This window comes from Amblyomma mixtum, chromosome 3 (genome assembly GCF_055824585.1).
Source record: "Amblyomma mixtum isolate Tamu chromosome 3, ASM5582458v1, whole genome shotgun sequence".
Lineage (NCBI taxonomy): Eukaryota > Metazoa > Arthropoda > Arachnida > Ixodida > Ixodidae > Amblyomma > Amblyomma mixtum.
Window position 1 is genome coordinate 300,904,643 of NC_143014.1, and position 14,661 is coordinate 300,919,303.

The window sequence follows — 14,661 nt, forward strand, 5'->3', positions numbered from 1 at the left end:
TCGACGGTCTGCTCACCAAGGGACGTGACGGCGCTGTCTCGTGGTCACAGGACGTCGTCATGCCTTTGGCGCTACGGGTGTTGCGGACTGCAGGGACGGCGTCATCTTCACCACTAGAGGGTTCTGCGGCTCAGGGTCCAGAGAAGGCTCAAGGTTCTCGTTTTCTGTAGGTTGAGGTGGATATCGCTGCCCAGACGGAACTATTTTGGCCCTCGCGGTTCCTTCTCTCCCTCGCCAGACGTGAGGTTTTATATCGAAAACCAACACCGCTCGATACTGCGGCCAATTACCGCGCCTCAAACGTCATTCCCCCGCCGCATCATTGGCGCAGGCCTAAGGCTCGTTTCGGGATTCCCCTTTCCCTGCCTCGCCGTTGGATTTTGCATGTGCCAGCTTCGCCTTAGGGTCACCGTCGGCCGTAGTCCACACCGCGAGGCACCTGCACTTGGTTAACGATCCTGGGAAATGCGGCGTTTCGTCACACATTTCCTAAACTAAATCGCTGGCACCCGCCTTGGTCCCCCAACGAGTTGGTCGTGCATCGTCGTGGAAATCATCGCCGCTGGCCCAGGGAGCGGGCGTCGTCAAGCATGCTGGTTTACAATGGCAACAAAAGAATCGGTCAACGCGCGCGGCCATCCATCACTCCATCACGACAAAGTCATCACGCCTGTCCCATTGCGTAACGTACATGCAGGTTCCCTAGGCTGGGTGCGTGGACCTGTGTAGGAGGCGAGTCTGCAGGTGCTTTAGGAACAGCGACGGTGCTTGCTAGCTGGGCCGAGCGTTTCTTCGAAACCGGTGGCGGGAACCACTGCCGCCGGAGGCAACAGCACACCACACATCACATGTTCACCTCGGGAGTCATGCGGTAGCGCTTCCTTCCAAGCAAATGAATCGGCACCTCTGGGGCACAACCTGACCGCTGGCGCTCAGCTTTATTTATTGACGCTTCATGTCTGTTCGTTACTGCCCCAAGGCATGGAACGTGCAAACACAAGCGTCGATAGTGCGAATGCTCTCTCACCCTTCGACGGGTGCGCGCGTCAGAATTGGCCAGAAGAGGAGTTTCTAGAAGCTCCTCCTCTTCTAGAAGGTGCTGCTAGAGGAACAGCTTCTTGAAGGTACTAGTCATTTTTCTGGCGAGATGCCGGTACTTCCGAGCGAAGTGGAGAGGACATTGCTTAAGGCACGCAAAGCTGCGTGCTCGCCGCCGGTAATCAGAGGAAGCTTGTGCATGTTTCGGGGATGTCAACGGAGTATGCGGGCGCGCTCCTGTTCGCACCGCGCCGACTTGTGAAATGTGCGCCGATTTTTGTGATACTGCCACAGATTGCAACAGCTTGTACATTGAAGTCCAGCCAGTGGTTGTAGCTCGAGGATTCGCAGCCAGTAGGTGTAGCACAGCCAGAAGTGCAAAGCTCCTTATGAGCCTTCACATTGTTTGGCTCTGTGGCCTAGTGAAGTGGTAGTCTGTCTGTTTCGCTTGATTCTTCGATTCGAATGCAGATGCCTGTAATGGCTTACTGTAATTGCGTTCTCGGTGGTCAGCAGGTGAACCCAGACTTTTAGGTTGCCATGCACACATTGGCTCCACGTCACCTTCCCCGATGAAATCACAAGTACAGAAATGGCAGTAGCCGAATGCAAAGCATAAATGCCTTGCGGACGCCAGATTATATATCCTGATTTCATCATGTCACGCGAAATAAAAATTCGTTCAGACTAGTGCAGCCTCCTAAACCATGTATCACTCTTCGTGTTAACAATAGGTGTTCCAATAGCTTGTTAACTATTCCACAGTAGTAAAACGATGTGCTTAAGGGTTTAAACTCCCCTTAAAGCGTTCCTTACCAGTGCCTGTCACGCAAAAGATTCTAAAATAAAAGTTGTGCGAATACATGTTATAAATAAAAAAATTACCGCACTATTTTCTAAATTCTCTATTCTAATTCTCTACTCCACTCTATTTTCTAAATTCTCGCCTATAATTTTCTTTAGAAAATTATAGGCGAGCGGAATCTATCTCCCACCCGCCTTTAAATGCACCAACACCCAGCGCCCATCTATCCTACAGCACCACAGGTGGACCTCTATCAACATCGCTTGCTTCGTTGCCTACACGCCCACCATGGCTCGGTCCTGCGTGGATCACGTGCTCTACGCACAAAAAGAGTCCTGGGGGTTTCTCTCACTGGGTGCTACGCTGAGGGTCACGCTATTTTTTGTCTGAAATGGCTCCCTGTTCAGGTAACCCTCTTTAGGCGATAACCTTCTCCTTCTTTTGTTTCGTTAGCGAAGTAAATGAAATTTAAAAAAAAACATGGTGCTACAAATACACGCGGAGACTCCTGCCCTCCGTCTTGCCTTTTGAGCGTGTACTTGTGGTGCCATGTCTTTTTCAGAAACGCAGAACCAACTAGCCCGGCAACATACGTTACTGAACTAAATGAAGACTGCATCTGCTCTTCTCAAGACCAATGGCTTCTTTCGCAATAAGGCAAAGCTGCTGCCCGGAGTTGTACGGCAGTCATGTATCGCGCATCCCTAAACCGAGCGTGGATGGCTATTTGCAGCATCGCTCGTAAGCACTGAAGTTCTTTCTCGCACAGCACTGCAATGTTGTAGAGAAATATTCTTTCAAAATAATTTAGAAAGTGATGGCTACAATTCACAGCTATAATTCTGTTGGAAAAGCGCTCGTCGTGTGTTCCTTCAAGTGTCTCGTCTTTTTCTGCGCTCTCCTTCAATCAAGATGAATTCTGTTGGAAGCCTACGCATTTCTGTCGATGACTACTTAGACCGCGTGTTTCACTTGCTTCATTTTACGCCTTCTCTGTCGTATTTTATCCAACTTTCCTAAGATAGGGCTGTATGGCTACATTATTCGCGAGTATTTTTTTTATATGTAGTGTGACACATACTTAACGCCAACTCACGGCTGTCCGGTTATGCAAGAAAGCCATTGAGCTCAAAAAGTAAGGAGCGTGCTTCCAAATTTGCGCCTCCTTTATCTCTGGTTACGACGACGCCTCGCACAACGTCCTAAAGATTCTGATTTCCTAGGAGCACAACGACCCCACTGATCGGGAGATCGAACTTTACGGCGTTGCGTCGCAGGCTCATTACAACTAGTCGAATGTTCTCCCCGCCCAGGGACACAGCAATCACGTGGTCGACCAACGTACTAAATTGCTGTCTGCGAAACTGCGTCCTTTGTCTGAAAAGATAAGGAGGAGCGCACCCAATTGTTGTCATTCAAGCTTCTAACTTCTTGAGATTTCATGGAACGCCGGGGACGGCGCTCCATGAAAGTTTGAAAAATCTGTAGGTTAGTCGAGTAAACTTAGTCGAGTAAACTTAGTAAACTCGAGTAAGATCCCTGCATTATCAGATACCATCTCTTGCAGGGCGAAATACACAAAGAAATGGTTTGATGAACTCTTCTCCCTCCTTTTACTTTCATTCGTACTCTAACTCCAGCCGGTGCAAGCAGAACCTTAAAACTCAGCGGAGCTTCGCATCATCGCTTACACATAAACAACGCATTGTTAACAGTAACAATTTGTTTTGAGCTCAATGGCAGCTGTGGCACTCGGATCTCTGCGAGAAGCCCTGGAGGAAATAAGTATTTAACCAAAGACTCCCAAGAAACCTACAAAAACTATTCTACACATATTCCTACACATATTCTTTATTTCTCTAAAAGAGAAAAAGGCCCCTAGGCAAAAATCTACTCCAGAGTAGCTTGACTAGGCCCGGGGCTGGGTGGTGTTGCCCGGGGCCCATTACAAGGCAGCAGGGCATACAGAATTCGGACATAATAAAGCACAGGGTCAATTTGGCTAAGCACTGCAATTTCGAACGCAAAAGAGACGAAACATGTAAGGTTTTTTTTAACAATTAAATCAAATTGAACATGACACAATATAACAGGAAAGAAGAACAATAAATGAAATCATAATCAGACATCTAGAACACAACGCTACAAAATAGTTCTCAGCGACAGACATAAGTACAAAATAAGATGTTCACTATGAGATAATATAAATAGCGAGGTAGAATTTTCTGTTGGTGAGGAGACACAGTGAGGATGTACAAGCATGTACACAAAACAATAGTTAAGAGAAAATACTGTCATCATCCATACGACTGAGAAAATTTTTATAAAAACATTTCTTTTACAGCCGGCATTCCCACACCACCATTCATTCGAATTAAGCGTGTTAGGAACTAGGAATTGCATCATTTGCCTCCCATAGTTTGTGCGAGCCTGAGGTACCGACCATTTGTTTCTTTGACGTGTATATCTGGATGAGTCTATTTTTTGTAAGGATGCAAGTTTGAGGAGTAATTTACTGCGGTGGGAGGTCGTGGATTTCATAAGAAGCAGGACGTTGTACTCTAACATTTTGTTTACTAGTAGAATATTGTGTAGGATAAATAACGATGGTGTATGTGTCATGTAATCGGCGGAGGAAATAATACGGATGACCTTTTTCTGCGAAATGAGAATGTGGTTAATATGTGTACGGGCTGCGGTCCCCCAGACTAAGTGGCAGTAGTTAATTTGAGAGTAAAATAATGCATAGTATATCAGTTTCTTAATTGCTACGGGTAGTATATTGCGACATCGACAATGGCACCTACAGTTTTTGATAAGTTACTTGTAAGATATTGAGTATGGTCAGACCACTTAAGATGTTCGTCAAAGATGACTCCTAGATTTTTTTGTTTGGTGACGACTTCAATCCTATTTGTGCCCAGAGTAAGTTACGTAAGTGCAGATACTGGGTGGTTTACTGGACGGAGGATTATTGCTTTAGATTTTGTGTTGTTAATTTTTAAGGAGTTCATATTCGACCAGTGCAGCACTTTTTCTAGAACAGAATTTCCTTTCACAAGTAATTCACTTGCAGATAATCCTGAAAGAAACAAACTAGTATCATCGGCATAAATTACAAATTTTGCCATATCTGTAATCTGTGCCAAGTCATTAATATATAAAATGAAGAAAAAGAACCCAATATACTTCCCTGAGGTAGTCGAGGGTTTGACGGCATACCGTCTGGTCAGGAATCATGGTGATGAGGATTGTTGGTCACTGGCCAAAGTCAATAAAGATGGAAAGACGTTTCGGGAGCGCTACGACTCCCTTGTTTACTAGAAACGTCTTTCCATCTTTATTGACTTTGGCCAGTGACCAGCAATCCTCATCATACTTCCCTGAGGTACACCACGTTTAATATATTCAAACGAGGAACACAAGTCGTGAATGGTAACACACTGCTGGCGTTTATCAAGATATGATGCCATTAGCTGTAATGCACTTCCCCTGACTCCATATTTTTGCAATTTGTCTTGTAGAATATGATGATTAATGCAGCCAAAGGCTTTGCTAAAATCAATAAATATGCCTAAGGTTAATAATTTTTTTTCTATATTTTGTAAAATGAGTTCTTTTTGTGTCAGCAGAGCAGATTCATTTGATAGGCCTGGTTCAAAACCAAAGTGGGAATCATCTATGAGGGAGTGTTGATTAGAGAAACGTTCTAAACCCCTCAGTAAGATCTTCTCCAGTGGCTTTGAAAATACGGGTAGAATCGACACCGGCCGGTAGTTGCTCATGTCATGCTTTGAACCACCTTAATGAAGAATAATGACTTTCGCCTGCTTCATTTTATTTGGAAAAACACTAGTCGAAATGGATAGGTTAAAAATATGCGATAGACATGGTGCAAGAAGGTCGGCAATAAATTTAATTGGTTTAATATTGAAACTCTCAGCGTCCGAGCTAGAGCTGTTTTTTAGTGCCATAAGCGTAGAGAAAACTTGAGATGGGTCAGTAGGCTGAAGAAACAATGAATTTCTTACTTGCTCTGCAATGCAGCGAGCCGCATCTTTATTGTAAGTAGTGTTTGGCAGGTTGATGAAGTATTGATTGAAGCGGTTCGCTAAGGCGGCGCCCGTTACTGGCGATCCATCAATGACAAGTTCACCGATATTCTCATTTCTATTTGGGCTATTGATTACCTCATTCACAGCCCGCCACATTAGTTTCGGATTGTCGCGCCTATTTTCCTGGAACAGTTGTTGATAATAGCCTTTTCGTGCCCTTCGTAGTTCCGTATTCAGAGAGTTCCGGAACTTTTTAAAAAGAGCTAAATCTTCTTTGTTCCTGCCTACCGCAAATTTTTGATAAAGTTTATCTTTTGTTTTAATCTTTTGTTAAAGTTCAGTGGTAATCCAAGGTTTCCTTAATTTTTTGTGTTTCCGCTTTGTTATCCACGGAAAATGGGAACAGTAGATACCCCTAAACTTTTCAATGAATGAATGGTATGCTTCATACACGCAGGTGTGATTATAAATATCTCACCAATCCATGTTCTGTATGGCTTGTCGAAACGAGATTAGGTTTTATTACTGAATGACTGAAACTTTATAAAAGGATATGAATTACTCACACAACGGCGCATCTTTACGGATACAAAAATCGGACAGTGGTTACTAATATCACATGACAAAGTGCCAGCAGAATGAACGGTGATACCAACATTAACTATGAAAAGATCAATGGTGCTTAGGCTAGATAGCGTAATTTTTGTTGGAGAAGAGATCACATTAGTAAATCCATTCGATTCAATTATGCTGGAACATGTTAATGATGCTGGGCTCTTCTCATTCATATTAATATTGAAATCTCCACCCATAACTAAGCTGTATTGGCTTAAAGAGCAGAATTCTAGAAGATGGTTTAGATTTTGGCAAAAGAGATCATAGTTTCCATTAGGAGGCCGGTAGACTGCAGCTATTATGTATTTGTTATGACGTAATGTTAGTATTTCATAGAGAGGAAGCTTCGGAAAACGGTCGCTCCGTATCCTCCGAACAACGAGATATTCTCTCGACCATCATATGGACTCCAGGACACTCCTCATGATGGAGGGAACCAAAGCATTAACCACTCAGCCCGCAGATTACTCTACCGGAAATTCTCCCTGGTCAGCGGATACGTCACTGAATCCACTGACAGAGTAGAGACATACTCCAACACCACAGACTATGTAGGTTTGGTTTGGTTTATTGGGGTTTAACGTCCCAAAGCAACTAAGGCTATCATGGACGCCTTTAGCGACCTTTAGCGACTTTAGCGACCTTTAGCACCACCGAATCTTTAGCCACTCGAAAACGGCTCTGTTGAACTTCGCGAGAGGCAGGATTCACGCCCCTGCTTGGGAGTTGTTGAACATCTCCACCAAAAACTTAACACGCAGGGTAGAGCTCCAGTGGGTGCCGGCTCACTCTGGGAATCCAGGAAACGAGGCTGCCAATAAATTGGCCAGTGGTTTGATTTGCGGGCTCAGGGCAGCCTCGATTCGGACTTCTCGAGAGAACGGGTGATCACGTTTGCAGAGCTCACTCAAATTCCCCGCTTGGATCGTCGGACTTACCCTCCTCCACAGCCCTCCCTTACTCACTACCAACCGATCCTCTAGAGACGCCTCCAGACTCCAGACCCGCTCTCTCATCCCCTGAGCTGCTACCTCTCTACTCTGGCACCTGCCCTGCATGCTCTCCTGTGCGGCGACCCTCACGCCACATTGCTTTTGTTAAAAATGAAAAGCATAATATTACTAAACAGTGCTTGTTCATGCAAAATTCCCTCGTACACCCACTCACAGACACCCACTTTTTTTTACTTGTCTCTGAGACAGACTGGGCTTCCTTTTCTTCCAAGCCACACATTTTCGGCAAGAAAAAATGTGTATCCAGTAAAAGTTTAGTTCTTATTCTGGTTGCGAATGAGCTGTCTCTGCTGTGATTTTGAGAATACGTAGGGAAGAATAATGAAGGACAGAGAACCTCTACAAATTCTACGATTATTCTTCATTCAGAAGCCGAAAAGATTCATGTGCTCGCTCATTGCCAACCCTACTTTGCTTTTGAAGGCTTTTTTCGTTTGCAAGGCGGCAGCCTTTGTGTCTTTTATGTCAGCTTTGCTGTACACGCCTCTCACGCCGCTACAGATGCAGCCAACGGCGCAAGCATGGCGTCTGGATACCAGCATTACAAGCCATCCGCCTTGCACTACATGCATCTCCACATGTGCGGCGACGCCTTCGAAAATGGGGGTCCAGGCGATCATCGCCTTTTATCTTGACGATGTACTGTTCCAGCTGAGCAGCTCCTTGCTAACCGTACACTGACTGCGGGAGGAGGCTTTCGCCCGAAGTGCTACTACCGCCCCTTCCAAATCGCCTTTGTAAGTGATGCCTGGCAGACGGAAGCACTCTTATTTTCGTAGCAACCTTCCGCGCAAACTCTTCACGAGGCACAAGCGGTGGCCGAGGTTCTACGCAGTTGCGGTGTGTGCGCGGGCACGCCTCTAAGGCGGTGACCTGGAAGAGGCAGCGTGTGGTACTTCCACTAACATGCAGAGTGTACGAGACTTTCTTGCAAATCACTCACGCGTATGACAGGGGGGTGCAGGACGCAATGTTGAGGCATCCGGGCAACGAAACCGCCGAGTTACTTTTGCTGGAAGTCGAAACTGTCTTCTCTGCGTGTTACGCCTCGGCATGCCGACAGAAAAGATGTTGACTTCGATGTGAAGTTTAAACGTCACGCATTTATGGAAAAACAAAGTGGCGCAAAATATTACATGACACAATTAAGACGATATAGTCATGTCGGCAATCTCGATTGTGTGTAAAAAGGAAGATCTTCCGCTTCGTATTAACTCTAATGCTAGACCTACAATGGTGAAATGTAAGGTACTGCTTGGTTTCGTGTTTGGTTTCTGCTGGTGGGAAGTGTGTGTCAGCCGAACGCAGTCCGTCTTAGTCTTCTCCGGTAGGTAAATATTTTATCATATGGTCTGGGTCTGCAGCCTTTTCTTTGCCTAATAACATTTACAATGTCGAAAATGCACATGTTCTATGAGGGATGCGAATTTCAACCACCTGTGGTTTCTCAACGTGTGCTCACATGGCGCAGCATCACCTCCATGAAAATTTGGCAACCGCGGCTTGGGTTCGATGCCACTACTTCGGCTTCAGCCGCCGAACGCCGTATTCACTCAGCCATTGAGTCCGGTTTGCTTTGTCGAGATACGGCAGTTTACTGAAGCCGAGGAGGAGACTTCAATACTTCAAAAAGTATCACAATTTCAATTTTTCTGTCTATACCAAAACATGGACTAGCGTTAGCAGGTAAATAGACCAGTTTCACTGCGGAATATTCTCCTTATTTGAGTTTCTGCTCCAGCTGCAGGTCTCTAAAAATGAAAGGAAAAAACCAGTCAGCACAAATGCACCAGTTTCACACTCATACTCCAGTGAAGTAGAAAATTACTTTTGGGTATTATATACCAAGAGGAAAACAACGCTAAAACTTTGTTCCCTTTCACATTGTAGCGACCTGTACACGGCGATAACCTTGATGCCGATTGTTCCTGTAGGTTAACAACTAACAGAGTCATGGTTCAGGCGCTTGACGATGCAAATGATCTCTAATCAACGAAAATCCTTGCAAAATGAGGAGCCGAGATAGGGAAAAACTGCACACAAATAATTCATTGCAAATTTAAATGCCCAGATCACAAACGGATACTGTACCTGCCGAAACTGAGTCTGCACAGCGAAATTGAAGTGCGTTTTGCAAGCTCATTTCGTACACTATTCTTACATCTTAGTTTGCACCCTTGAAGGAGAGCCCTGTTTTGTGCGGTCAGTGGTTACGTAGATTGGAGTCAACCTTGAGGACTATGCGCTGTGTGCTTGCGGACGACCAGGCACGCATCGGCACAAACTCGATCACCCGGCCTCGACTTCCGATCTCAAGAGGACGCGCCGTCTTGCAATGCTTCATTGCCATCGATGGGAGAGCTTGCAATAAAATTGAGATTTTTGAAACTGATTTTAATGTTTATAGCAAGCAGAACACCTAGCGTTTTTCCCTGAAAACGCGAGACATAAGAAATCAATTACTTGCCACAGGCGACCCGCAACCACCAAAGCGTTTGGGAGAAATGATGAGAAAATATTTTTGGATCAAAAGAAATCAGGGCACAATTTTTTTTTAAGAAAAACTGTCATACAGATTTCGATATTAGAGCCCGCGCTCGTCCCAGAAGATTTAAAGCGCACAGGGCTTCCTCAGCTTCATGGCTGCTGCACCCGGGACGAGTAACGAGCAATGTTCATGCCCAGGTATTTCTTGTGGACGCGTGAAAAATGGAGTCCTGCTGCGGTTGTTCAGTCGCACCCGAGGGACCCGTCGGCACATGTACCCAGCGCATGAGCTCCAGCCGCTCACAACAGCGCAGGAAGAAGAACAGGACCGGGCGACGCTATCAACTGCCCCCATCTCAAGCGCTTCAGGGCTACCCGCTGCGTCACGACGCAGGCTGGTTCGGTCGCACATCCGCTCGGCGTGGCGATCCTCGCAGCTGGTCGTGTTCCAGGCACCCGTCGATGTTGTCACTCCACGGCTGCACGCGCCCAAAGCACGAAACAGAGATGCAGCTGTCTGACCTGCATTGGAAAAAAAACTTACAGGTGAAACGCTGGATGCTGGAACTTGCCAGTGAAAACTATAAATTTTGTCTAGGTTATCTCCTTCACCTACAACTCCTGCCTCATCTTCATTTTCTCCCTCCAGACTGATCTCGATGGCATTGGAGAAATACGTATTAGTGAACGCAGTGAACGCAATTGGTGCCCATATTTACAACAAACGCTTGTAAATAAACGGGTGCACTTTATATTGCCATGCAGCTTAGCTCCGGATGGAAAAGTGATGCCCCAAAGTCGACGCAAAACCACACTTACGAAAATGTCACGTGCAAGCACTAGAATGAATTTCTTCATTAAGAGTGGCAGACCAGTTTTGTCTACAGTGTCAGAAAAATTAAAGAACGCACAACTGTTGTAATATCTCATTCTAGGAAACCACACTAATAAAGTATCCGCTTAGTATAGGCGATAAGGCCAAAAAAGAGAGGAGACTTTCCTCCGGGATAAATCCCGCACTTTTAGCTCCCAGAAATGACATAGTTAAAAAAATACAATTCATATTCCACTGTCCAACAACATAGCACCTGTTTAAGAATTAGCCGGACAGTATCCTTGAAGACAAAAACATTTGTTGCGCGCCCAATAATGTCAAATAAAGCCGAAATAAGCCAATCGAATTGGCCACAGTTGAGGCTGCAAAGGGGAAAAGATTTCGAAAGTAGGCAGTGCAGATTGGCGAGGACGCTGTATTTTTGTTATATTTCGTTTCCAAATTTGAGTGCAGAGCAGACAGGGACGAGACTCTATTCCACGGTGGCGGAAACAGGTAATATCTATACTTTCCCTTATCCCAAGGTCTGCGCATGCTATTTCATAAGCGGCAGTTTTTCTCCTCAAGCCGACATACCGCACACGCAAGGCGGCAGCAACTCCTTGCAATTGTGGGCTGCAAACGCGAGAATTGTACCATTCGTGGGAGTTCTATTTTTCTCTGGTGCCTCTGTCTGCACGCAAAGGGACCAATTCGGAGACGCCGAGAGTCTGGTAGAAGCCCCTACACCAGGGCACTGACGCCTGCTTTTTTAAAAGTTCGATGGTAATTGTGTTGCAGTGCTGCTAGCGTGGAATCACGAGCGCTGCAAATGTCTAGGAGACGAAATCTTTCAACTTTAGCGTTCCAGACCCTTTGATTGACAGGCGTTCAACCAGATTCCCGCTTCACCACCCAGCAGCAGAACAAGAAGTTTGGGAGCTTCTTCAAAGTTGTTGAATGTTGAATGAAATGTTGAAACGTGCTCACAGAGCAAGGAGAGCACAGCGATTCTATGCAGACGAGCACAGTTTTTCAAACGTCAGACATAACATTTCAGTGCGTCGAGACGACTCGGGTTTCACGAAGCCAGGTGCGCCCTGAAGCATTTGCAGTTGCAGCTCTCCGCTAATCTGAAAGAATCGTGCAGCTGTTGAAAGAGCCCTGTCTTTTTGTTTATTTGTACACGGAAATGACTCGTTTAAATGTAGGACTGCTCTAATCGCTACATTGGGAGCAGGGGTACCGAACGAAAGACTGATTTTCTGCAGAGGACACTTAGGGCTGAAAACTGGGCAGGTTGCTCGTTCGTCTTAATTCAGGACAAAAAAGCGCCGCAGACGTGGACAATAACTTCTTTTTCTTAGCCCACTTCTGGACTGCTATTCTTTCTACATTAACATGCAAAGGACAGTTTGTGTAAGGAGTAGTTTGGCAAGTTTCGGCTGAACGAAAATGAAGTAGACATCCTAATTTTGAATATTTTTCATTGTGACGAGATTCATAAATATAATCTTGACAAAGTTCAATTCGAAAGCCTTCCTTATCCATACAAAATTACTTTACTACTTTCAGTGATGCTCTTATTGAGACCTTGTTACTTCTGTTAGCCCATTCACTCGTTAGCACCCATTCGTTCTTGCTCTCATGGAGTTACCAGTAATGGTTCTAATTTGATCGACAGTAACGTGTCAGAGAAAGAAATTCAGCCAAATTAAAATTCCGCAGTATCTATCAATGCGGATGAATGCTGTCCTTGTAATAATGGGTTGCAATCATAACCTCAAAGCCTCTTACAATTTCTTCACAGATATGTACCGCTCGTAACCAACGCCTGATAAAGAGGCTCAAGTAGGAGCGGGTAGCACTCTTTTCTTCTTCCCAAGGACGTCCATCTGCAGGTGTCCGCTGCCAATGAGACGATGTCGGCTGAGCGAGCAATGAAAGAAATGGCTTGGCAAATTCCAGTATGATATACAGGTTCCCACCGGACACGCAATTATAGCCAAGCCTCCACGAGCACTCGAGGTAGTAGACAGCATGAATCTGCCACATGGGACGGTTTAGATGAACACAGTATCCTGGGGTCAAGATTTGTTTGTGGGGGTTTAACGTCTCAAAGCAACTCAGGCTATGAGGAACGCCCAAGGGTCAAGAGATCTAATGGTCATGTCACCAGTGGGATATGGCGACTCATTGGTCATATAATGGTTCAACTCAACCCCCAAGTTCCCTTCACCATTACTCCACTGTGTCAAATCTTCCTCTATCTCGTAACACATAATTATTACGCTGACAAACATGGCGCATAATGTGCATACGCCTTCAATTTGATTTTTTTCTGCATTTAGTTTACGACCCTTGGTCACACCGAACGTACTATAAAAAGCTCCCACCAGCTGGAACAAAGCTGACATTTTGAAGCACCCATTATCCATTAATTCTCTCTCAACCTCGACAGAAGATCCGCGAGGCACTTTTTTGTTTAGCGAAAATGCACGCCTCGCCAGTAATCGTCGCATTCGCCGCGTGCACTTGCATTCCTCAGTGGGGCTTTCCTGGCTGAGATGTTTTGGAAGCTTTCTTCCAGTAACTCTGAGATGTTTGTTTACTTAAAAACTCGCTGTCCTATTTTAATAGCCCGATGGCGTGATTAATTTTTTTTCTTTCACCTAATAGACGAGAGCTGCGGCGATTCACGGCGGCGCCATGCCAGGCACTCGGTGGAGGCCTTGGGGTCTCACCTGGACCGTGAGTAGAACTCAAGTAGGACGTCCAGCACCGCAGCCGCGGGCTCTGGAAGCAACACGTCTCCGCTGGTTCCACACTGCTCGTCGGAGATGGACCAGATGAGGGGAGCCACTGCGGAGCACGCTGTCTCAAGAGCCCACCGCCAGAGGCAATTGCCATGCCTGCGGGCTGCGTCAGGCTTGTGGAAAAACGGTACGCGGCCCCCGAACGACGTTCTGCCTCTGTAGAACCCACGGTGTGCGAGCCCCGCGTGAAACATTGGCTTCGTCGTCGTCTGATTCCTTTAGCAAAAACAAAAAAGTACCGAAGTCGGTGATTGCGCTTCTCATATTTTTGTTATTTCCGCTTTGTATTGCCGTTTGTGCTTTCAAGCAGTTTGGGTATTCTTTTTTTCTGCAGCGCTATAATAATGTCCTTTGCGCCTACTGGTAAAAGTTCCAGTTGTTGATATTGCTCCGAACTGCGTGGCGGCAGATGCCTATTTGTTGGGTAAATCTCGCGTCTCGGTTGCGGACAATGTGTGGTTGCAGGCACTGCCTGATCGTTTTGAAATTATGGAACGGTTCTGGTCGCTTCGTGCATAACTGCAGCGCAGAAACGACGTTCATATCAAAACCACACAAGTAGGCGGACGCTCAACTCACAATTAATTTATTGCAAGGTGGCATGCTGAATAAAAACCTGCCTTGCATATGCGCGCACTGATAAGCAAAGCAAAACGGAGATGGACTCGAGCCAAAGGCAATATTAGGTCTGATATACACCATAAAGCATCTTGCAACGAAAAAAGTATGTCAATTACCAGACCAAATCGTTCAATAGCTTGTTTCATTTCAATGTCTTCTTCTCAAAACTTACTCATAAACGTTGATTTCAGTACTCTCAATGCTACCGTCTTCTTCTGCAAAATTTATATACCGCCGAGGCGTTGAGCTTTCACAAAAACACACGCCTCCACTGACTACTGCGGCCGTTAAGACCGGTGTTCCCTAGTGCCTGGCTGTACTGAGAAAGGACAGCGGCTCTGTGGTCTCCCTTCGTAGTAGTAGTCTAGAGTATCTGGGTCGCCGAATTCCGCAAAAT

At 45.8% G+C, this 14,661-nt stretch overlaps 1 protein-coding gene across 1 annotated transcript; it reads right to left on the reverse strand.

The window, feature by feature from the left end:
- Positions 1–9,246: 9,246 nt before the first annotated feature.
- Positions 9,247–13,757, reverse strand: LOC149355368 (uncharacterized). The gene is made up of 3 exons (XM_089576107.1): positions 13,572–13,757; positions 10,208–10,535; positions 9,247–9,277 (listed from the first exon to the last, which is right to left on the reverse strand). Exons 1-3 carry the CDS (start codon positions 13,735–13,737, stop codon positions 9,247–9,249), a joined length of 525 nt encoding a protein of 174 aa, XP_089432233.1. The 5' UTR covers positions 13,738–13,757.
- Positions 13,758–14,661: the final 904 nt, after the last annotated feature.

Bases quoted from the DNA above. Each gene is read 5' to 3' on its own strand.
- LOC149355368 (XM_089576107.1), bottom strand. From the start codon at position 13,737: ATGGCAATTGCCTCTGGCGGTGGGCTCTTGAGACAGCGTGCTCCGCAG. The intron at 10,536-13,571 runs GTGAGACCCCAA...TTTCCAATGCAG, and splicing joins GAGTTCTACTCACGGTCCAG to GTCAGACAGCTGCATCTCTG. The intron at 9,278-10,207 runs GCATGAACATTG...TTTCATTTTTAG, and splicing joins CGTCCACAAGAAATACCTGG to AGACCTGCAGCTGGAGCAGA.